Consider the following 25,641-nt stretch of genomic DNA (forward strand, 5'->3'; position numbering starts at 1 on the left):
ACAAAATTTGCTTTGTTGGTTTCACTGCTTAATACTTTGGCTACGTTCTTACGGTCCTCATCAATTTATCCCCGTCTTCGCTGCACACTGATATCAGAGCTCACAAACTGTCAATCCAAGAGCTTTAGGAAACAGTAAATTATAGTAAATGGTTGCGCTTCAGGGCTAATTGTGTTAGCTTCCCATTTATGAGGCTTGCCGTAGCACTCAAACTGTCGGCATGTGGAGTTTTCTCCTAGACTGCTACTGGAGAAATGAAGCGGCCGCTTTCCCTATCCATCAAAATCCGCAAGAGAAATCAGTGAAAACTGGTCTCTCTTATTTTTATTAGACCATAACACAGGTACTTATTTATTTATTTATTTTGTTCGACTTATATCCCAACCTTCCCACAATGCGGGCTCAACTGTGAAGAGTGGGAAAATGTCTCAAAGTCAGGGGTGTCAAACATGCGGCCCAGGAGCCTAATCAGGCCCTCAAGCAACTGCCTGTCATCTGCTTCCTTCCCCCTCTCTCTTGCTTCCTTCTGCATAACAGCTTGCTTTGCAAGGCTTGCTAAATTGCACAGGAGCTACGGAGCAAAACCTCTATTTTCTCCATTGGCTGAGGCTCTTCCCTTGGGAAGGGAGGAGGGATAGCTTGCTTTGCCAGGCTCTCTCAATCGCACAGTAGAGCTACTGAGCTAAGCCTCTCTTCCTTCTATTGGCTGAGGCTCCTCACCCTCCTCATCCCCTGGGGAAGGTAGGAAAGAGCCAGAGCTTCCTTTGCCCAGTTCTCTGGATCCCATGGGAAGGGTGGAATATAAATCTAATAAAATACAAAGAAAGCGCCTTAAAGACCAAATGAGTGCTAATGTTGTAAGCATATTTTAAGTTTTTTAAAAAAATCTTTAATTGGATTTGTCTGTGTCTTTTATAAAGTTTATATCTCTGCTACCTAATCTTAAATAGGTACACAAATGGCCCAGCCTGACAAGGTCTCATATATGTAATAATAATAATAATAATAATAATAATAATAATAATAATAATGTATTTCTATGGTCATTGATCAAATACATAAAAGAGGAGTAAAAGATCTCCTATCAGCTGGTACACCATCAAAATTCATACAGACATTATCAGCAATATCAGTAAAAAAAAACACCAAAAGTAACCTACTATTAAATAATTAAAATCTCTATTTAGGCTGACTGTTGATAGCTTGTTTCCGGATTTTAGTGGCCTGCATAGCAAATTTTGCCATGTCTAAAGTAATTACCTGCTATCTGTCAGCTAACAACTTATCTAAATAAAATCTTTCATTTCTCCCAGGGAATTATCTGGCCCTCATAACAAATGAGTTTGACAGCCCTGCGCTAGGTAATCAGAAAAGGTTACAAATGTAAGGGTTTTTGAAGGCCACAATTGACTAATAAAGCATCATAGACACAGAAACATAGAGATGGAAGGAACCTCAAGGGCCATTTAGTCCAACCTCCTAAACAACACGAGAAATTCACAGCTAGGTTCCCCTCAACTCCCTCAGCAACCCTGTTCTATGCCCAGAGGAAGGCAAAACACCTCCAGGATTCTTGGGCCAATCTGGCCTGAAGGAAAATTCCTTCCTGACCCCAGTGGTGACTGACATTACCCTGGGCATGTAAGAAAGGGCCACAAGAACTGAGCACTGGGTCATCTCTTCCCAACCTCTCTCTCACAATCTGCCTAAGCTCACAGAATCAGTATTGCTGTCAGAGGGCCACTGCTTTAAAACCTCCAAAGAAGAGCCCATCAGCTTCCCAATAGGGCTGCCAAGGCCCTGGTCCGTGAGGTTCCCAACCTGCCGGCCCACATCGGGCTGGTGGGGGAAACCTCCCCTGACATCGTTGGCATGATGACATCGACCGGAAGTGACGTAATCAAGCCAGCGACCTCTCTAGGCATTTCCAGGGAAACTATGATTTTCCTGGACACTCTAGCCATTTGGAAGGGGAACCTCTATGGTACCCCCACCGGGGAGCAGAGGGAACTTGGCAACCCTACTTCCCAAGGAAGCCTAATCCACTGAGGAAACACTCAAGCTGTCAGGAAGTTCTTCTCAATGTTTAGCTGAAAACTCAAACAGGACACAGTATCTTATTTCGAGACACTGTAATGCTGGACAACACATCCAATTACCATGTCAGATTACACAGGGAAGCCATTGAAATCCACAAACATAAAAACAATTTCAACAGGAAAGAAGGGAGTTTAAAAATGAATAGGGCATGATTTCCAGTCCTGAAAAACAAAATGCTCTACATTTTACAATAGCACTACAGATAAGATTAGAATTCCAACAGCCATTCCATATGCAAAGAACCTCCTCAAAAAAGCTCCATATGCAAAAGAACCTCATCAAGAAAGCTCCTCCATTAACATGTCACAGTCTGGGAAATTCCTACAAGATAATGACTCAGCCCTACCCCACCTTCCTGAGTAGATATAAATTCCTACCATTTTCTTTTTCTTTCCTCTCACTTTGACACAGAGAAAACTCTATCTTCCTGTGTTATTCCTCTGAGGATGCCAGTCACAGCTGCTGGCGAAACATCAGGTACTACTATGCCAAGACCACGGTTATACAGTCCAGGAAATCTATAACAACTAATGAACTCCACCCGTGAAAGCCTTTAACAACACATATTTGGATTTAATTTCAACCTACTGGTTCTAGTCCAGCCTTCTGAAGCAATAGAAAACAACTCCACTTCCTACGACACTTTTCCCCCCACCCTTTTTTTGTCATGCACTCTTCCTTGAGCTTTTCTTGGGACATTCTAAATTGAGCACTGTAGTGCTGAACCAATATAGAACTTCAGTGGCATTACTGAGACTCATGGAGGCAATGGAGTCAAGGCATCTCAACGGTGTCACTATAGCACTGAAGTGTTGTATTGGTTGAGTGCTATAGCATTCAACTTCGAACATTTTCAAAAGTCTGAGGAACACTGTGAGGTGGGAAAGGGCCGGGGGAGGGGGGGAGGAAGTGCACTGTTTGAAATGACCATAGAGTTTCTGAGACAGCTCGTTAACAGAAGGAAATTCACAGTATGAAACCCCCTTCCCTGCATTGCTTTACTCAAAATCAGGCCAACAGCAAATAACATCTGGTTTAGAACAAGTAATGTGAAAACAGTCAGATTCATGTCCAGTAGTACCTTGAGAATCAAAGCTACTGATAAGTCACCAGGCCTGGATGGCATACAGCCAGGGGTTTGTTTTGTAGCAGGAACTCCTTTGCATATTTGGCCACACACACCCCAGATGTAATCAATCCTCCAAGAACTTACAGGGCTGTAAGTACAGGGCCTACTCTAAGTTCCAGGAGGATTGGCTACATCACGGTTGTGAATACATCCAACAGTTCTGAAAGAATTCAAATGTGAATTTGTGGATCTCCTGACAAAAATACGTAATCTTTCATTAAAATCTACCTCCATCCCTGAGGACTGGGAATTAGTTAGTGCCACCCCCCATCTTTAAAAAGGGTCCCAGAGGAGATCTGGAAAATTACAGGCCAATCAGTCCGATGTCAATTCTGGGTAAGTTGGTGGAAACAGTGATTAAAGAAAGAATTAGTAGGAACAAACCCGCCAGTCATGTTGATCAGTAATATGATATATTTTCTGAGACAGTGTAAGAAAGGTGTTTCCAGAGTTGGAAAGGTGTCATGGTGCAGCCTGTCTCATCAGATCTCATATGAGCATATGAAGAAGCCTTACACTGAAGCAGACCATCAGGAGAGCCAGTTTGGTGTAGTGGTTAAGTGTGCGGACTCTTATCTGGGAGAACCGGGTTTGATTCCCCACTCCTCCACTTGCACCTGCTGGAATGGCCTTGGGTCAGCCATAGCCCTGGCAGAGGTTGTCCTTGAAAGGGCAGCTGCTGTGAGAGCCCTCTCCAGCCCCACCCACCTCACAGGGTGTCTCTTGTGGGGGAGGAAGGGAAAGGAGATTGTGAGCCGCTCTGAGACTCTTCGGAGTGGAGGGCGGGATATAAATCCAATATCTTCATCTACCTCACAGGGCGTCTGTTGTGGGGGAGGGGAAGGTAAAGGAGATTGTGAGCCGCTCTGAGACTCTTCGGAGTGGAGGGTGGGATAGAAATCCAATATCATCATCATCCACCAAAGGTAGTATTGTCTTCTCAGACTGGCAGCAGCTTTCCAGCATCTCAGGCAGAGGTCTTTCACATTCACCTACTGCCTGGTCCTTATTGGAGGTAGCAGAGATTGAACCCAGGATCTTCGGCATACCAAGCAGATGCTCTACCACTAAGCCACATTCCCTCTCAGAAGCCAAGTGGAGAAGGTACTCGGATGGGAGGCCACCAAGGAAGACTCTGCGGAGGAAGGCCACGGCAACCCCCTCTGCTTCTCGCTTACCTTGAAAGCCCCTTGCTAGAGTCACCATAAGTCCATTGTGACGTGATAGCACTTACCTAGAGCCACACGCAACATTCCAAATGAGACCACACTATAGGGCATTACAATCCTGGCTGCTGGGCTTCTAAACCCTTTCCTAAAATCCCTAATACAGAATTTATGTTCTTCATTGCATCTAAACACTGGGTTGACATTATATTGGTTGCTTTCACACATGCTAAATAACGCAGTTTCAATCCACTTCAGCAACTGTTTGCAAGTGGATTTTGCCATTTCACACAGTAAAATCCAGCTGCAAAGTGCACTAAAAGTGGATCGAAAGTGTGTTATTGGGTGTGTGTGAGAGCATCCATTGATAATTCACCAGAAATCCAAAATGCAGGGCCTTTTTTGTAGCAGGAAGCCCTTTGCATATTAGGCCACACACCCCCCCGATGTAGCCAATCCTCCTGGAGCTTACAGTACGCCCTGTACTAAGAGCTTTGTAAGCTCTTGGAGGATTGGCTACATCAGGGGGCGTGGTCTAATATGCAGAGGAGCTCCTGCTAGAAAAAGAGCCCTGGGCCACACCCCCTGATGTAGCCAATCCTCCAAGAGCTTACAGTAGGCCCTGTACTAAGAGCCCTGTAAACTCTTGGAAGATTGGCTACATCAGGGGTTTGTGGCCTAATATGCAAAGGAGTTCCTGCTACAAATCAAAGCCCTGCCAAAATGGTTTAAGCTGATGTTAAGTGCTAGTTTTAGATTTTGAATGATAATTATTTTTCTTTTTAAAAGTTTTTATTTTTTTTTTCACATGCCATTTTAAATTAGCAGCAGAAAGGCAGAGCATAAATCTCCTCAGCTCAGTACATTCATTTCTTGCCAAATTGAAAGAACCACCATGCCTGACGGGCTTTCTCGGGACATTGCTGATGTCAGGTAGATTTAATCAAGTTCTCTTTTCCTTGAAGTTTTATTTTTTGACTTCTCCAATCGACATGCTCCTCCCCAGTTCCCCTCATAATCAGAAGGCTCCGGAGCGGCCATTACAAAGTCTATTCCCCTGCAAGGATACACCTCTGAGCATTTACTTCCAGTCACGCAATATCTGGTTATTTACAAACATAAGTATTGATCAGAGGGGAGCAAGTAGGTACAGAGCAGCATGATTTCCGCCCAAGCAAATAAACCCAGAGGAGCTGCCACGGAGAAGCTGAGTGTGTCGGGAATCTGCTGCCAAAGAATATAGTGATGTTAGTTGTTCTCCATTTTTCGGGCTGTACGGCTGTGGTCTTGGCATTCTAGAACCTGACATTTTGCCAGCAGCTGTGACTGGCATCCTCAGAGGTATAACACAGAAGGCTAGAGTTCTCTCTGTGTCGAAGTGAGAAGAAGATGGTAGGCAGGTGATTTATATCTACTCGGGGCTTTTTTTAGTAGCAGGAACTCCTTTGCATATTAGGCCACACACTCCTGATGTGGCCAACAGGGCAGTGGGGGCTTCAAGAGCCACGCAATATGTGTGAAAGAGCCACAGTCTGGCCACCCTTGGTGGAGTCTATGCCATTGTTCTCACTAAGGTCCCTCTCCTTCCCAGGTTCCATCCTCAAATCTCCAGGAACGTACAAACCTGGATCTGGTCACCAGGGTCAAATCTAGGGGGGAGCAGAGGGGGCACTTGCCCCGGGTGTCACCAGAAGAAGGGGTGCCAAATTGGGTATGGAGTCCATTCTATTTTATGGGTCCGTAAGATAGAATGAACTCATAAGGGGGCATCATTTTTTAATATTGACCCCCCCCCCCTCAAAAAACATGTAGTTCCGGTCCTGCTGGCCACCCTAGTCCCAGGTTCATCCTCCATATCTCCAGTTAAAAGGACTCAGAAGTGATAAGAAAGATGTCTGCCTGAGACCCTGGAGAGCTGCTATCAGTCTGACAAGACAATACTGACTTTGATGGACGTAGTGTCTGATTCAGCGTAATGCAGCTTCATGTCATATCTCTTCTTTTTACCGGTGTGGTGTGTTGGTTAAGAGCAGGGGTGGGATTCTAGCAGGAGCTCCTTTGCCTATTAGGCCACACACCCCTGATGCAGCCAATCCTCCAAAAGCTCACAAGGCTCTTTTTTTGTAAGCTCTTAGAGAATTGGCTACATCAGGGTTATGTGGCCTGATATGCAAAGGAGTTCCTGCTAAAATTCCACCCCTGGTTAAGAGTATGGAAAGCTACTTTGGTGTAGCAGTTAAGAGTGGCAGACTCTAATCTGGAGGGCCGGGTTCGATTCCCCACTCCTCCACAAGAAGCCTGCTGGGTAATTTTGGGTCAGTCGCACATTCTCTCAGAGCTGTTCTCTCAAGAGCAGTTCTCTCAGAGCTCTCTCAGCCCCACCTCCCTCACTGGGGGCCTGCTGTGGGGACAGGAAGGGAAAGGAGATTCTAAGCCACTCTGAGACTCCTTCAGGTGGTGAAGCACGAGGGAAACAAAGAAGATATTGGGTTTATATCCTGCTGTCCACTCTGAATCTCAGAGCGGCTTTTTTTGTTGCACAGTCGAGAGCAGCTTACAATCTCCTATATTTTCGCCCCCCACAACAGACACCCTGTGAAGAGGGTAGGGCTGAGAGGGCTCTAACAGCAGCTGCCCTTTCAAGGACAGCTCTGCAAGAGCTATGGCTGACCCAGCAGCTACAAGTGGAGGAGTGGAGAATCAAACCCTGTTCTCCCCGATAAGAGTCCGCGCACTTAACCTCTACACTCAACTGGCTCTTTCTATTCTTCTTACTCGTTTATTTTTATTTCTGTGCCCAAAAACACGGTGTTATTGCATGAAGAAAGGAGAACTCTGCAAAGCAACAAGAAGCAATGTTCTTCAGTTCGTGGAATGCTGCAAAGCACGTCAACCTTCAGAATGGGAGGACTCAGTAAAGCCTCTTCTTTTATTCACTTAACGTTTTTTTTTCTTTCTGTTTGTTTGCAGCTCTGCGTGTGTGTCTGTTCCAGAACTGAATCATCTGTTAGGCGATGCAGTCCCGGCAATAATAATAATAATAAAAAAAGCCTAATATCACTTCGGCAGCTGCCAATGAAAGCAATGCAGTGTGCCAGAATACAAATACGCCCGCTGAATTAGCCCCACCGCTATGAGGTTGCTTTGTAGATCGTGGCAGCAAATTTGGGACACTGCCCCAGAAAAACAGGACACCCTGTTTGCTTTTTTTTTTTTTTAAAGTACCCACATCTCACACTCTCAGCACATCTTTGGATGGGGCTGCCAACCTCCAGGTGGAACAATCGCAAACAAAACACCACGTAACGTTATGCATTCACAACGTGCTGAACACTTCAGTACTGTAGCATATTATGAAGAAAGTTTGAAGGAGCTGGGCATGTTTAGCCTGGAGAGGAGGCGGCTGAGAGGTGATAGGATCACCACCTTCAAGTACTTGAAGGTCTGTCATATAGAGGATGGTGTGGAATTGTTTTCTGTGGCCCCAGAAGGTTGGACCAGAACCAATGGGTTGAAATTAAAGTGAGAGTTTCCGGCTCAACATTAGGAAGAACTTCCTGACCGTTAGAGCGATTCCGCAGTAGAACAGGCTTCCTCGGGAGGTGGTTGGCTCTCCTTCCTTGGAGGTTATGAAACAGAGGCTAGATGGCCATCTGACAGCAATGAAAGTCCTGTGAATTTAGGGGGAGATGTTTGTGAGTTTCCTGCATTGTGCAGGGGGTTGGACTAGATGACCCAGGAGGTCCCTTCCAAATCTATGATTCTATGATTGTATTTAACTTCGAATCAAAGTAGAATCAGTGTGTGCTTAATACACTTTAAATAGAACAATTTTTCACTCATTCCCACACTATGCAGTCCATACAGATCTTGACCTGTAAATTCCCACAGTTAAGCACAGGACTTTTTTTTCTTTCTTTCTTTTTCTTTTTGCAGCAAGAACTCCTTTGCATATTAGACCACACACCCCTGATGTAGCCAATCCTCCAAGAGCTTACAGGGCTCTTGGTACAGGGGTGTGTGGCCTAATATGCAAAGGAATTCCTTCTACAAAAAGGAAAAAACCCTGATTAAGAACATAAGAACATAAAAGAAGCCATGTTGGATCAGGCCAGTGGCCCATCCAGTCCAACATTCTGTGTCATACAATGGCAAAAACAAAAACAGGCACCAACAGGAGGTCCACCACTGGGGCCAGGATATTAGAAGCCCTCCCACTGTTCTCCCTACCCTCCCAAGAACCAAGAATACAAAGTTCTACAATGCTCAATATTCATCTGGAGTGGTCCTCAACATTTTCAGTCATTCTCCGCTAGTTCACACCCCATCAGCTTGGTGTAGTGCCAGTTTGGTGAAGTAGTTAAGTGTACAGACTTTTATCAGGGGGAACCAGGTTTGGTTCCCCGCTCCTCCACTTGCAGCTGCTGGAATGGCCTCGGGTCAGACATTGCTCTCGCAGAGCTGTCCTTGAAAGGGCAGCTTCCGGGAGAGCTCTTTCAGCCCACCCATCTCACAGGGTGTCTGTTGTGGTGGGGAGGAGATAAAGGTGATTGTAAGCCACTCTGAGACTCTGATTCAGAAAGAAGGATGAGGTATAAATCTTGCAGCTCTCAAACATCTGATGTTTACTTGAGAGCACCCAGGACTGAAAGTGCCGCATTTTTTCTGGGTGCTGAGAGGTCAGAAGAACTCCCCCGGCGCCTCAGCACCCAGAAACAACAGCACATGATGACATCACTGTGTGACGTCATCATGCTGCGCCACATTGTTTCTGGGTGCTGAGGAGTCGGAAGAACTCTCCCAGCGCCTCAGCACTCAGAAACAACAGCACATGATGACGTCACTGTGTGATGTCATCATGCCGCACCGCATTGTTTCTGGGTGCTGAGGAGTCGGAAGAACTCTCCCGGCGCCTCAGCACTCAGAACCAACAGCACATGATGACGTCACTGTGTGACGTCATCACGCCGCGCCACATTGTTTCTGGGTGCTGAGGAGTCGGAAGAACTCTCCCGGCGCCTCAGCACCCAGAAACAACAGCACATGATGACATCACTGTGTGACGTCATCATGCCGCGCCACATTGTTTCTGGGTGCTGAGGCGACGGGAGAGTTTGTCTGACCCCTCAGTGCCCAGAAACAATGGCACTTTCAGTCCTGGGCGTTCTCCAAGTTTGGAGAGCGCCCAGGACTGAAAGCGCCACATTGTTTCTGGAAAAGTTCCTTCGACCCCTCAACACCCAGAAACAATGTGCCCCCCCCCCCCCGAGCTGGCACCCGAGGCAACTGTCGAATGTTTCCTAATGGCTGCGCCGGCTCTTTGCCTCACACATCTTTAGCATTGTAAAGGATGATTAAATACAATCAGCAGCTGATTAAAAGAGTCTGGCAAGGTGCTGCCGCTGTTCCCTCGTTGTGCTGGTTGTCATCCTGTCAACATTTTTAAACCTACTGTTTATCTTCACTTCTCGCAGATGGTCTTCGCCTTTCAAAGTGTGAACTGTTTTGTGTGAACTCTTGACGAAAGGCAATACATAAATATCAGTCTCAGTAGAGAGTGGGAGTGAGTGGCTCTCTTGTTAAAGGGCAGAGAGCCATTCTGGGGTAGTGGTTAAGTGCGCAGACTCTAATCTGTGAGAACCGGGTTTGCTTCCTCACTCCTCCATATGCAGCTGCTTCACCCACACCCTTTGAGTGCCTGACTCCAGTCTCAGGTTTGGAACCTGTGACATTAGAATCATAGAATCATAGAGTTGAAAGGAACCTCCTGGGTCATCTAGTCCAGCCCCCTGCACCATGCAGGAAACTCACAAATTCTGCTCCCCTAAATTCACAGGATCAGCATTGCTGTCAGATGGCCATCTAGCCTCTGCTTAAAAATCTTCAAGGAAGGAGAGCCCACCACCTCCAGAGGAAGCCTGTTCCACTGGATACCGCTCTAACGGTCAGGAAGTTCTTCCTAATGTTGAGCTGGAAACTCTTCTGTTTTAATATCAACCCATTGGTTCTGGCTCTACCTTTTGCGGCCACAGAAAACAATTCCACATCATCCTCTATATGACAACCCTTCAAGTACTTGAAGATGGTGACCATATCACCTTTCAGCTGCCACCTTTCCAGGCTAAACATGCCCAGCTCCTTCAACCTTTCTTCATAGGTCTTGGTCTCCAGACCCCTCACCATCTTTGTCACCCTCTTCTGGAGCATTCCACCTTGTCTATATCCTTCTTAAAATGTGTTGTCCAAAACTAAACACAAGACTGCAGGTGAGGTCTGGGGACTCTTATCTGGGAGAACTGGGTTTGATTCCCCACTCCTCCACTTGCACCTGCTGGAATGGCCTTGGGTCAGCCATAGCTCTGGCAGAGGTTGCCTTGAAAGGGCAGCTGCTGTGAGAGTCAGAGGACTCTCACAGAGAGTCAGGGTGTCTGTTGTGGGGGAGGAAGGTAAAGGAGATTGTGAGCCACTCTGAGATGGTGAGATTCGGAGTGGAGAGCGGGATATAAATCCAATATCTTCTTCTTCTTCTTCGTTCCCCTTGTGCTTCTCGCCAACCATTGTGGAGGCTGTCAGCTGCTATGGGGTTTACTTCATCTACCACTAGCACTTCCAATTGCACATGAGCAATGTTGTTCAAGAAGCTCTTGCAAATGGAGAAGTATTAGCAAGAAGAGTAAGCACCTTTACAGAGAACGACCGCCTCCCCAGCAGTGAAAGAGAAGAGTGAGGGTAACAATGTCATAGAATCCAAGGTATAATTGTTACTTGAACTAGATATATCAGGGAATGTGGAATGATATGGTCAGGGCCGGTTCTCCCACTAGACATTTGCCTAGGGTGCTGAGAAGGGGCAGAGCACGGTGCCGCATTTCGCTGCACAAGGGAAGGGAAGGGAAGGGAAGGGAAGGGAAGGGAAGGGAAGGGAAGGGAAGGGAAGGGAAGGGAAGGGAAGGGAAGGGAAGGGAAGGGATGGGCAAGTAGCGTCATTGGGGGCGTCGGGCAGGGAGTTCGCCTGGGGCCGGTACTGAATATGGTATAGCATGATCTTGTCAGGTCTCTGAAGCTTACCAGGGTTATACTTGGATGGGGGACCACCCATTAAAAGTTGTGGATATAAGCCCTAGCATTTTCAGAGTCTTGAATGGGAGACCATCAAGGAAGACTCTGCAAAGGTAGGCCATGGCCATCCACCTCTGTTTCTCACTTGCCTTGAAAGCCCCTGGCTGGGGTTGCCATAAGTTTTGGATGGGAGACCTCCAAGGAAGACTGCAGAGGAAGGCCATGGCCAACCACCTCTGTTTCTCACTTGCCCTGAAAGCCCCTTGTTGGGATCACCATAAGTTGGTTGCAACTTGATGGCACTTTACGCACTCACATGTATCTATCAGAGATTGAAATAGGTATTCAAAGCTGGTGTTCTTCAAATCAGCTGTGTCCCTTCCTCAAACCAACTCAGACTAATAACAAGGACAAAATACAAAATCAAAAAGAAGTCCATCATCTCATCCATCATCGATGTTAGGGACTCAGGAAACAACAGCAACGGCAACAAAGCAGCCCAAGAGGACCATTCAGACGGACCTCGCTTACCTCATCGACATTCTCGAAGGCATTGATGATGTCATAAGGTAAACATGACAAGAGGTCTATCACGAACCACGTTTTCAGATAGTTCATCCTGATGAGCTTAGGGTCCGAGATGACTTCTCCACCGGGTCCGACAAACGTCGTGTGAAAATTCAACACGATGTCCACCAAAAAAATAACGTCCACGACGCTATCCAGAACCAGCCACGCGATGTTGTTCTGCTTTGTTTTGAACGACACGTTGTAAGGAACCATGATGGCTGTGTAGAAAGTGAGGATTAAGATGACCCAGTCCCAAGTGGTCTTAAAAGCGCAGTAGTGTAAAATGATATGTGGTGGAGTCTTTGGGGCTTCTTGCTTGTATTGCGGAAGAATATCAGAGCCCAGCTGGAGAACCTGGATCAACAGACATGAAGAAGTGTTAAAGAAATTGGATATATATCTCAGGGCATTTTTTTTTTGTAGCAGGAACTCCTTTGCATATTAGGCCACACACCCCTGATGTAGCCAATCCTCCAAGAGCTTACAGGGCTTTTAGTACAGGGCCTCTTGTAAGCTCCAGGAGGATTGGTTACATCAGGGGGTGTGGCCTAATATGCAAAGGAGTTCTTGCTACAAAAATAGCCCTGTGTATCATCATGACAATTATTGAATGCATTGTTAGTGTTATCTGCATGCTGTGTTGAAACTGTAATTGCAGAAGGGGGAATTTCTATATTTGTAAGTAAGGGGGTGAGGCAGAAATGTAAAATGAATGTAAGAACATATTACTAGATGGAACTAAGGAAATAATGCTATCATATTAAGTTCAAAGGAATTGTTAGAAGACTGGATTTGTAACGTTATGACAATAATTGAATGCATTGTTAAGAGTTTTCTATGAGCAGTGTTGAAACAGCAAATGTAGAAGGGGGATATCCTTGTATATTTATATTTTGTCATTTCTTACTTATTATTTTTCTTTATTTTTTTTATCTCTGAGTTCTTTAAAACCAAATAAAATCTTTTTTGGGGGGAGGGGGGAGAAGTGATGGCTTTCGTTATCATTTATTATGTAGTGATGAGCAAATCCAACTGGGTCTAATTCAGAATGTACTCAAATAAAAGGATACATCCCACCCCCCAAAAAGTATTTTAATATTGACCAGATCCATTTAGGTGGGTGACTGTGTTGTTCTGAAACAGAAGAACAAAGTTCAAGTCCAGTGGCATCTTTAAGACCAACAGAGTTTTATTCACAGTATAAGCTGGGGTGGCCAAACTGTGGCTCGGGAGCCACAGATGGCTCTCACATGCATATTGTGTGGCTTTTGGAGCCCCCACTGCCCTGTTGGATGGCTTGGAGAAGGCATTTCTCTCTTTAAATCATTTCTCCAAACCAAGCCATCCAGTGGCTTGGAGAATGCATTTAAAATTGCTTTCTTTCCACCTTTCCCTCCCTCCCCCTCCCCATCTTTCTTTCTTTCTTTCTTTCTTTCTTTCTTTCTTTCTTTCTTTCTTTCTTTCTTTCTTTCTTTCTTTCTTTCTTGCAAAAGACATTCAGAGGTGGCTTGCCATTGCTTGCCTGTGCATGGCAACCATGGACTTCATTTTTGGTCTCTCATCCAGGCCTCAGATTCAGCAGGAACTCTCAGGAGCACAGCTCCTGAACCTTTCTGAGGGTTCCCCTCCTCCCCACCTTGTTCATTGACTAGTAGGTGCAGCTGCATAACGATCCCTGGATGAGCTCCACCACCTATTTTTCTACAAAGCGACCCCTGCTCTCATCCATGTCCTAACCAGGACTGACCCTTCTTAGCTTCCAAGATCTGATAAGATCGGGCAAGCCTGGGCCATCCAAGTCAGGCTATTCCTTCTTAGAACTGAGAAAGCAACTGCTCCACCTCCCTTCTCACTCCCCACCTCCTTGATCTCAAATACTCTTTTCGCTTCTAGGAATGGAGAATACGGTCGTTTTGCATGTGGAACTTGGGCTGACCCTTCTTCTATTTGCTGTGATTCTCTCCTCCAGTTTTACACGGAGGCTGAACGGAATCCGGTTCACACTTACTTCAGCTAATCTGGAGTGTTTATGGACCACCTCGGCTTTGTTCATAGGCGTCAGCTGTTGCAGAACGCTCCGGCTGTTTGTCAAAGCCCTCGTCAGTCGAGCGAACTTCGTCCAGCCTGTGGGGTGGGGGGGAAGAGGAAAACAAACAAACAAATACCAACCATGAGCTTCACCGAATGTGACAATCTGTTGTCCGTCAGCCATTTATTCCCTGTTGGAGCTAACGGCCATAACCGTTTCACAGCATCGGCGATGACAACCGATGGTCGTTTGTGCCACTCGTAATATAATGATCATGTTTCTCCGTTAAAGGGAAATGAATTCTGAAGTGCAGAGCTTTGCATCCCGATAGAACCGCGTAGTTCTGACAGCGGGATGTATCGGCAGAATAAAAAATCCTCCCAAATTGTATCAGGGGCTACGGACAACTGAGCCATTGTGCTACCAAGCAGGGCTTTTTTTGTAGCGGGAGCTCCTTTGCATATTAGGCCACACCCTCCTGATGTAGCCAATCCTCCAAGAGCTGACAGGGCTCTTCTAACAGGGCCTACTGTATTTATTTTATTTTTTTTATTTAGTAGGCTCACCTTTTCCCGTAAAGGTGCTCAGGGCGGATCACAACATACAGTAACAACAATAAAAAAAAAGAAAAAGCCCTGCTGCCAACAATCTCCAATCATTCCTATCCTCAAGGAGCTTTTTCTACACTTGTATTATTGACGCAGAAGTGACTTTCCCCAAAACTGGGAATAATACTGCTTAGACACTGAGAAGAGCCCTTCTGGATCAGACTCAAGACCCATCCAGGCCAATATTCTGTTCATCCCAAGGCCGATCACCTGCTTCTAGGAAGCCCATAACCTGGCCGTGCTCCCCAGCAACTGTTAGAAAGAGACAGACTGCCTCTGGTACTGGGGAGAGTGGAAATCCATCATGATCGCTAGCTGTGATAGCCCCGACCTCCATGAATTTGCCCACACCCCTTTTAAAGCCTTCCACCTTGGCAAACAGGAGCCCCGTGGCACAGAGTGGTAAAGCTGCAGTCCGAGCTCTCTGCTCACGACCTGAGTTCGATCCCAGAGGAAGCTGGGTTCAGGTAGCTGGCTCGAGGTTGACTCAGCCTTCCATCCTTCCGAGGTCGGTAAAATGAGTACCCAACTTGCTAGGGGGAAAGTGTTGATTACATTGGATTTTTATCTCGCCCTCCACTCCGAATCTCACAGCACTCACAATCTCCTTTATCTTCCTCCCCTACAACAGACACCCTGTGAGGTAGGTGGAGTTGAGAGGGCTCTCACAGCAGCTGCCCTTTCAAGGACAACCTCTGCCAGAGCTATGGCTGACCCAAGGCATTTCAGCAGCTGCAAATGGAGGAGTGGGGAATCAAACCCGGTTCTCCCAGATAAGAATCCGTGCACTTCACTACTACACTAAACTGGCTATATCAGGGGTGTGTGGCCTAATATGCAAATGAGCTCCTGCTGGGCTTTTTTGTAGAAAAAGCCCTATGTGAAATGGGGTGTGGCCTAAAATGCAAATGAGTTTCTGCTAGGTTCCCCCCCCCCCAAAAAAGAGCCCCGTTAGCCATCATTCTTCTACTGTAGGTGTTTTCTTAAACTTCCAGTTATGCGCATAAAGTAACGTTGCTGTTGAATTCATATGAAGAAATCACGTTCTGTGACTATTTTCCAGCTGTCTGCCCATCAGTCCTGAATCTCTGTCCGCTCTCTCCACTCCATACATGATTTCATAAACCTCGATCATGTCTCTCCTCTTTCCATGCATTTTTTTTTCTAGGCTAAAGAGCCCTAAATGTGCTTCCTGATCTCTGATCATTTTGGTCACTCTTTTCTGCTTCTCCCAGTTTTTACATTATCACGTGAGCTGGACTCTCTCGAGTCCTGCAAATAGCTAATCACAACCATTTTCCAAACACATCTCCTTTTGGGGACCTGGCAAAAGTATGTTAACGTTTCTCAGGGCACTGGCAGGGCCTTTTTTTGTAGCAGGAACTCCTTTGCATTTTAGGCCGCACGCCCCCTGATGTAGCCAATCCTTCAAGAGCCCACAGGGCTCTTAGTACTGGGCCTCCTGTAAGCTCCAGGAGGATTGACTACCTCAGGGGGGTGCAGCCTAATATGCAAAGAAGTTCCTACTAAAAACAAAAACAAAAGCCCTGGGCTTTTTCTTGAATGGACAATTGACCTCCAGCATCAGTAGTTTGTGAGATATTGTGCCAGAAGTGCGCAAGTCGTAACCCGGTCTTGCAAGTTCTGATTTATTCCCGTAGAACCTGCAGAGGTTATACAGCAGGGTTCCTCAACGGAGTGCCCAGGGACATCATGGTACCCACCAACCAGCTTTCCAGATGCCCATGTTTTTAGAAAGTGAGTGGGACCAGGTGGGCTCCTGCCACGCAGGACTTCTGATTGCCCACCAAGAAGAAGAAGATGATATTGGATTTATATCCCGCCCTCCACTCCGAAGAGTCTCAGAGCGGCTCACAATCTTCTTTATCTTCCTCCCCCACAACAGACACCCTGTGAGGTGGGTGGGGCTGGAGAGGGCTCTCACAGCAGCTGCCCTTTCAAGGACAACCTCTGCCAGAGCTATGGCTGACCCAAGGCCATTCCAGCAGGTGCAAGTGGAGGAGTGGGGAATCAAACCCAGTTCTCCCAGATAAGAGTCCGCACACTTAACCACTACACCAAATCTGATTGGCTGTGAGATAAAAATAACATTTCAGATCTCTCTTTGGGGTCAGTCAGGGCTTTTTTCATAGCAAGAAGTCCTTCGCACAGTAGGGTTTTTCAACCTTCCTAATATCAGGGGTGGAATTCTAGCAGGAGCTCCTTTGCATATCAGGCCATACACCGCTGATTAGCCAATCCTCCAAGAGCTTACAGGACTCTTGTTACAGGGCCTACTGTAAGCTCTTGGAGGATTGGCTACATCAGGGGGTGTGGCCTAATATGCAAAGGAGCTCCTGCTAGAATTCCACCCCTAATATAGAAATTATGTTCTTCATTGCATCTAGACACTGGGATGACATTATATTGGTTGCTTTCACACATGCTAAATAATTCAATCCACTTCAGCAACTGTTTGCAAGTAGATTTTGCCATATTGTTGTTGAGTAATTCATCAGAAACCCAAAATGCAGGGCTTTTTTTTGTAGCAGGAACTGCTTTGCATATTAGGCCGCACCCCTCTGATGTAGCCAATCCTCCTGGAGCTTACAGTAGGCCCTGTACGAAGAGCCCTGTAAGCTCTTGGAGGATTGGCTACATCAGGGGATGTGGCCTAACATGCAAAGGAGATCCTGCTACAAAAAAAGCCCTGGTGTCAGTTTTGTTCTCTCTTTCTCAGTGCATTTTTAAAATGTACTCCTCTTGTTTCTTGAACATGGACTTCTCCTGTGGGTGGATCCACCTCCTGTGGGGACCATTTTGTGGCCCACTTCCCATAGTGGCCATTTTGTGGGGGCACCCACCACCCTATGTCAGGATTCCAAAGGCGCCCACAGGCTCAAAAAGGGTGGGGACTCCTGTTACACAAGCTGTCTGCCTCTTTTTTGGCTGCCATGCTCACTTGGCAGGTGTGCGATCCGCTTCTGGGAGTAATTTCTCTCCACTAAGCACACCGTGCTTATTTCTAACTGAAGCAAATATGACAGATCTCGGGAGAGAAGCTGCGTTAAGTCTGCTGCAGCTGAAATGACAAAAGGCTGTATTCAGATGGCCAAACTTAATCCCAGTGAAATAAAAAGATGTACGAATATTATCTGCTTGGCTCATGTGCACACACCTCTCTCCCCACCCCACCCTACCCCACCCATCCTTCTCATCAGGGCTTCTTTTTGTAGCAGGAACTCTTTTGCATATTAGGCCACACACCCCTGATGCAGCCAGTCCTCCTGGAGCTTACGGTAGGCCCTGTGCTAAGAGCCCTGTAAACTCTTGGAGGATTGGCTACATCAGGGGTGTGTGGCCTAATATGGAAAGGAGTTCCTGCTACAAAAAAAGCTCTGCTTCTCACATAAATGCAATAAAGACATGAGGTTGGAGACCAACTCCTGTTGCCCATCATGTAGAAGTGGAAGCACTGAACTAGAATCATAACCTGGATTTATTCTCAATTTAAGATTCCAATTAGCGGAATGAAAATAATGCCAGTTGAACCATGTGCTTGAAAGTTTGTAGTGGTTAAGTGTGCGGACTAGGGTTGCCAACCCCCCAATCCAGGCTGGGAATCTCCTGCCCGGGAGGTTCTCAACCCACCGGCCCGCATTGGGCCAGCGGGGGAACCTCCCCCCACGTTGCTGGCGCGATGACATCACCTGGAAGTGACATCATCAAAATGGTGGTGCCCGTGCAGGCCTGCTCTAGGCATTTCCAGGAAACCTCTATGGTTTTCCTGGATGCTCTAGTCATTTGGGAGGTAAAACTCTATGGTACAATAGATGCCATAGTTTTAACCTCCCAAATGGCTAGAGCATCCAGAAAAAACAGAGTTTTCCCAGAAATGCCTAGAGTGACCCCGCACGGGCACCGCCATTTTGATGACATCACTTCTGGGTGACGTCATTTCATCATGCAGCGCATGGCACGCCCACAACTGTCCCCTGCTGGGGGATGAAGAGGACTTGGCAACCCTAGTGCGGACTCTTATCTGGGAGAACTGGGTTTGTTTCCCAACTCCCCCACTTGCAGCTGCTGGAATGGCCTTGGGTCAGCCATAGCTCTCGTAGGAGTTGTCCTTGAAAGGGCAGCTGCTGCTCTTGCTCTCTCAGCCCCACCCACCTCACAGGGTGTCTGTTGTGGGGGGTGGTGGTAGGTAAAGGAGATTGTGACCGCTCTGAGATTCAGAGTATAGGGTGGGATATAAATCCATTATCAATATCATCATTTGTACATCATGGGTAACCACAAATGGCCTTCAACCCTTCCTTCATCACATTCTGTATTAAATGGGAAGAGAAGACAAGGAGAGCCAGGTGTCTAGACAAGGCCAGCATAAGCTGGGTTTGTACACATTTTTATGTAGCCATGATCGAATCAGGCCGTCACAGGGCCTTGTAGCATCTTAAAGATCAATAAAGCTTTCAGAAACCAAAGCCTTCATCAGATGAAGGACTTTATCCCTAAACTTTCAGCTCTTCTTCTTCCAAAGGAACGTAGTCCCGTCAACTCTGCCTAGCATTGCCAGCTATGGGTTGGAAAATTCCTGGAGGCTTGGGGGGCAGAAGCTAGTTTGGGGAAGGTAGGGAGGGACCTCAGCGGAGCATAATTTATGGAGTCCAACTTCCAAAGCAGCCCATTTTCTCAAGGGGAACTGATAGGGTTGCCAACTTCCAGGTGGAGATCCATGGATTCGTTTTTTGAAAGTCATGAGCCTTGTGTCTGTATGTAAAAATTGTCGGAATTGGGTTCCGTTCAACAGCCTGAAAAACTGAAGAACAAAATTGAAACGCCTTGGAATATCTGGAATGGGCATCTTATGAAGGCTGTAAAGCAGGGGTGTCAAACTCATTTGTTATGTGGGCCGGATCTGACATAGATGAGTCCTTGTTGGGCTGGGCCATGCCGGGCCAGGCCACGTGTATACCTATTTAAGATTAGGTCGCAGAGATATAAACTTTATAAAGGACACGGAGAAACACATTTAATTTTTTTAAAGGACTTAAAACATTAGCACTTGTTGGTCTTAAAGGTGCTTTCTTTGTATTCTCCCATGGGATCCAGGGAACTGGGCAAAGGAAGCTCTGGCTCTTTCTTTCATTTCCCAGGGAGCCAAGAGTGGGAGGAGCCTCAACCAACAGAAGGAAGAGAGGTTTGGCTCAGTAGCTCTGCTGTGCGATTGAAAAAGCCTGGGAAAACAAGCTCTGCCTTTCCCCCTTTCTCCCCAATGGAGGAGCCTCAGGCAATGGAGAAAATAGAGGTTTTGCTCTGTAGCTCCTGTGTGATTGAGCAAGCCTGGCAAAGTAAGCTGTTATGCAGAAAGAAGCAAGAGACGGAAGGAAGCTGATGGCGGCCAGTTGTTTGGGGACCCAACAGGAACCCTCCAGGGGCCTGATTTGGCCCCTGAGCTGCATGTTTGACACCCCGGCTTGAAAGGTTTCCTGACTTTATCCCTTTACTGGAAAGAATTTTGGACATGCCATTGGCTGTATTATGGACTTTTTTATTGGGAGTGGGGGGGGAAGATAAATGTATGAGTATAAATGTATCGATGCAATTGCATACACTGCCCTAAGTTTTAACTTGTGAAACTCATGAATGATTTAGGAGATACTATCATATATACAAAATTTTTTGATGGATATTGTTTACAACAAAGGATAAGAAAATGAATATATGTGCAACTGAAACATAGAAACTGATTGTTACCTTGTTACTTAGCCAGTGTTGCCAAGTCCAACTCAAGAAATATCTGGGGACTTTGTAGGTGGAGCCAGGAGACTTTGGGGGTGGAGCCAGGAGCAAGGATGTGTCCATCACGTTTAAAGGGACCGCACACCTTTTAAATGCCTTTTCTCTATTTGGAAAAAATGAAGGATAGGGGCACCTTCTTCTGGGGCTCATAGAATTGGACCCCCTGCTCCAATCTTTATGAAACTTGGAGGGTATTTTGAGGAGAGGGACTGGACGCTATGCTGAAAATATGGTGCCTCTAACTCAAAAAACAGCCCCCCCCCCAAGCCCCAGACACCCACAGATCAATTTTCCATTATACCCTAGGGAATCGGTCTCCATAGGGAATAATAGAGTGCCCAGCAGATATTTCCCTCCTCCCCCGCTTTCTGATGACCCTGAAGTGGGAGGAGGGCCTCCAAACCGAGGGATCCCCTGCCCCCACCTGGGGATTGGCAACCCTATATTTAGCGGGGGGGTTATCTGACTGGTTAAACACTGAGTCCCCTTCATTGGTGAACTTTCATGTGGTGGCTGGAAATGTCTCGCTATTACACCTTATCTCCAGGCCACATAGAGTGTTCTGCTAGAGAGAATGCTTGCTTTGGAAGGTGGACTGTACGGCCTTATACCCCTGGAAGTCCCTCCCCTCCCCAAACTCCACCCTCCTCGATCTCCATCCCCCAGACATCCAGCTATTTCCCAACCTGGAGCTGGCTACCATAGGAACTGCTCTCTGTAGCCTGGAGACCGGTTGTAATTCCAGGAGATCACCAGCTCCCCCTTGGAAGATGTCAAGACAAAGAGTTCACAGGTATGAACAGGCAAATAAACATAGAACACTCTGTGAGGGTTTTTACTAATGTATGTAATACCCAAGCAATTCTTATACTAAACAATATTCAATAGTGCTCCAAAAATTCTCCTTTACAAAAAATTGTACAATGTTCTCTCTTTGTTTGTAGAGCTACGCAAAGTCCACGAAATTCCAAAACAGATATGACTGGTTCCCAAAACAGGTGTGGCTGCAAATGGACTGCGCTTCTGTCCTCTTTTTGGAGTTTCCTTCTTCAGGGTGGTGTTACCAATTGCTGCCATCACTCTGGGTTAAGGGTTCCCCTTGAGAAGGCCCAGAGTCCCCTCCCAAGCCCTTCAGGCCTCCTGTAGCTTAGGCTAAATAATAGGCGGGAGGACGAGGCAGAATGAACAACAGAAAAAAGGTTTTAAGAGGGAAGTTCAGTGCAATATAAACAAACAAGGTGCACTGAAGAATAAAGAGGTGAAGGGAAAATAAACAAATGCCCTAACGGGTCTCTCTATACAGTCCCTACTGTCTCAGTCAGACCTGGGCCTACTCACCCTTCCTCTAAGGGCGAGGGGTCTCTTCCTTGCAGCAGCCCTTCCTCAGCTCTGCCTCCTAAGAAAAGAACACCCACTTCCTGGGCTTGGCCATTATATAGTCTCTTCCCAGGCCCCACCCCTCTCTGGGTCTGTTTCCCTCCAAAACCCTCACTACCCAATCAGAGGGGATCCTGGGAGATGTAGGCTTTTCCCAGTAACTCCTAAGCAGGCTTCCCTGGGACCTGCAGGCCTCGCTAGGCCCAGGATCATGACAAGGCAGCTCATCAAAAGGGAGTACACTGGAATGAGACTATTGTTTTACAAAGATCCTGAATTAACTTACAACTTGTAGTTTTTACAGCAAACCTTTAATAGGGTTGCCAAGTCCAACTCCAGAAATATCTGGGGACTTTGGGGGTGGAGCCAGGAGACACTGGGGTGGAGCTAGGGGAAGGGGGGAAACGGCGCCAGGGAGTGTGGCGAGCCGCCCCGTCTCGAAGCGGGCGACGCCACTGCACAGCTGCCGCCTCTTCTCCGCTCGCCGTGGCTGCTCCTCCGAGATGGGCTCAGGCTGGGCCCATCTCGGAGGAGCAGCTGCAGTGAAATCCGAGGGGGGGGAGGCGGGCCGGGGGCGTGGCGAGCCGCGAGTCCGGGTCCTAAAAGGGCCCGGATTCGCGGCTCGCTATGCTCCTGGCCTGCCTCCGCCCTCCCCTTCTCTGGTTTTGCCTCGGAGGTGGGGCGGGCGATGCCGCTGCGCAGCTGCCGCCTCTTCTCCGCTCACCGTGGCTGCTCCTCCGAGATGGGCTCAGCCTGGGCCCATCTCGGAGGAGCAGCTGCAGTGGGCGGGGAAGGGGCGGCGCGGCAGCAGCGCTCGCTCCGGGATGGGGTGGCTCGCCATGCTCCTTGGCACCGTTTCCCCCCATCCCCCCGCTTCCGTTTTTTTGGGGAGCGGGGGAAGAGGCTGGAAATCCTGGGGTCCCCTGCCAGGGCGGGAGGGTTGGGAAGCCTAATCTTTAAGGATCCTGAATTAACTTAGAATTTTTTAACAAACATTTTTACAAAAATTATTTCACCAAACTTAAGACTTTTAAATGCATCAGACTGATAGAACTGGAGGCAACACCATCTAATATCGGGTTTTTCAATAGTCACAGAGCCAAAAAAACTTTTTACAGATATCAACATAAGTTTGAAATGGACAATGGCTTGGAATTGGTACACAGGAGAGGTCTTTATTTAACGCTTGGCATTTTATCTCTGAAATGATTAAGAGAAAACATTGTATAATTTTTTGTAAAAGAGAATTTTTTTTAATACTATTGAATATTGTTTAGTACAAAAATTGTTTTAGTATTACATGCATTAGTAAAAACCCTCACAGAGTGTTCTATATATTATTTGCTTCCCCGAATTGCTTCTAATTGCTTCCCCGAAACTTCTGCTACTTGGAGGAATTTGCATTAGCTCGGGAAATAAGGACACCAAACAATGCAGCATGTTCCCCTCTCGTTTTCACCCCCAATCACAATATTGCTACTCATATATTTATTTATATATTACCTTTATAGTCCACCTTTCTCTCTGAGGCTTATAATTAAAAACACAATGAACAAAATTAGAGAACAAAGCACCAAAAAAAATATATCCTCCACAAACAATCCCACAAACAATAAAGCAGGATTTAAAAACCGGAGAACAATACAATGGAATGTTCTTATTTCATACAATACACACGTAATAAAGGTGGCTTGCACAATGAGAAAATGGTGCAACAAAAAAGCAGCGAATGCACAACAAAGACGACCTTAAATCCCACAGACATTAGCTGTAACATTGCCTTGCCTGCCTTTACAGTGCACAGAATGCTTCTTAATTTGAAGGGGGTCTTAAATTAAAATACCTCATGCTTCAAAGCTTTTTGTGAGCCGCAGGCTTAGAAGGTGTTTGTTTCTTACATTGCTGCAAGATTCCATGAAAGCAGATAATAATTTGCGGACACGACAGTATCACTGTCCTACCTATCTATCTAGTACAGGTAACTGATCTTGTTCTTCCACCAAGGAGCTCAGAATTGTGTAACCAGTTCTCCCATCTTCATTTTCCCCTTTATGACAACTCTGAGAGGTAGGGGAGTTTGCGAGAGGATTAATGGTCAAAGGTCACCAAGGAAGCTTCCAGAAAGTTTGGGAATTGGAAGCAATGTCTCCTAGCACAGGGGTTCCCTGTCAGTGTTCCCTCTAAAAGGAGTTAGTATTGAGCTAGCTCACAATTTTTTAGCCTCCAGCTCACACATTTTTGTCCTACCTCAGGAAGAATGGCCCCAGAGCACGTTAATTTTTGCAGCAGCTTACAACTTTAATGCCAGTAGCTCATGAAGTAGAATTTTTGCTCACAGGACTCCACAACTTAGAGGGAGTATTGGTCCCCATCCGTTTTTGAGCTTGCAGGCACATTTGGAATTCTGACACAGCAACAAAATGGCTGCCACAAAATGGCGGCCACAGTAGGTGGAGCCAGGCACAGAATGATTGCCACGGATGAACTGATTGTACAGTATAGATCCTTGTGTTCTGGTGGCAGATGCTGCCAAAGCGACAATTTTTAAGGAAAAAAAATCTACACAGCCAACCAAATCTCCAGTAGTCAATCAGAAGCCCCACAGGTCCTACCCACTTCCTAAAAACTCTTGGCCCTCCTACCAAGCCCTTTCAGGCATAATTAGGATTTGTACCCTGTCTTTTTCCACAAGCCCAGGGTAGGTAAGCATAATAACATAAGAACTTAAGAGAAGCCATGTTGGATCAGGCCAATGGCCTAGGTCTTTAACCAAAACACACGCACAAATACATTCAAACAGCTTCCAACATGCTTTGCCATCACAAAAAAAAAAAACCCAAACAGGTGTACGAGCAAAAAACAGACCCTCTAGCAATTTGGGAGGAAAAACTCTATGGAACCATAGAGTTTCTCTCTCAAATTGCTAGAGCATCCGAGAAAAAAACCCAGTTTTCCTGGAAACTCCTAGAGTGGCCAGCACATGGCATTGCTTGTGCGATGGCATCACTTGAGAGTGACATCATCATACCGAGTGCGCTATGCACACGCAGAAAAAGTCCCCAAGTGGAGGTCATGGGGGACTTGGCAACCCTAGGTTCAATTCCTTTGGTTCTTATTTAGGGTTGCCAAACCCTGCTCAGGAAATTCCTGAACATTTGGGGGTGGAGCCTGGGGATGGTGGAGATTTTTTGGGGGGTGGGGGGTTTAAATCTCAGCAGGTTATATAATGTCAAAGGGCCCACCCTCCCAAAGCAGACATTTTCTCCAGGGGGATGAATCTCTGTCATCTGAAAATCATCTATAATTCTAGGAGGACCCCAGGCCCCACCTGGAGGTTGGAAACCCCAAGACTCATCCACGGACACACACACACACACACACGCATGCACACAATGTCATGATCCTAGACCTTGTGAGGCCTACAGGTTCCAGGGAAGCCTGTGTCAGAGTAACTACAGGGCCTACATTTCTCAGGGTCCCTTCTGTCCCTCTGATTGGGCAGGCAGCAGTTTTGGAGGAAAAACTTGCTGAGAGGATGGGACCTGTAAAGAAGCAATAAAAATCCTGCTAGAGAAGGGGTGGCCAACGGTAGCTCTCCAGATTTTTTTTGCCTACAACTCCCATTAGCCCCAGCCATTGGCCATGCAGGCTGGGTCTGATGGGAGTTGTAGGCAAAAACATCTGGAGAGCTACTAGGGTTGCCAATCCCCAGGTGGGGGCAGGGGATTCCCCCGATTTGGAGGCCCTCCCCCCCGGTTCAGGATAATCAGAAAGCAGGGGGAGGGGAGGGAAATGTCT

At 46.7% G+C, this 25,641-nt stretch overlaps 1 protein-coding gene across 1 annotated transcript in view; it reads right to left on the reverse strand.

Moving 5' to 3' along the window:
* KCNH5 (potassium voltage-gated channel subfamily H member 5) overlaps positions 1-25,641 on the reverse strand; it is a 353,692-nt gene that overhangs the window by 239,297 nt on the left and 88,754 nt on the right. Inside the window, 2 exon segments of the mRNA XM_060262655.1 lie at positions 11,986-12,378; positions 14,033-14,148. Coding sequence (XP_060118638.1) covers positions 11,986-12,378; positions 14,033-14,148 — 509 coding nt within the window.

The sequence above is a fragment of the Heteronotia binoei genome, chromosome 21, assembly GCF_032191835.1.
Source record: "Heteronotia binoei isolate CCM8104 ecotype False Entrance Well chromosome 21, APGP_CSIRO_Hbin_v1, whole genome shotgun sequence".
NCBI lineage: Eukaryota > Metazoa > Chordata > Lepidosauria > Squamata > Gekkonidae > Heteronotia > Heteronotia binoei.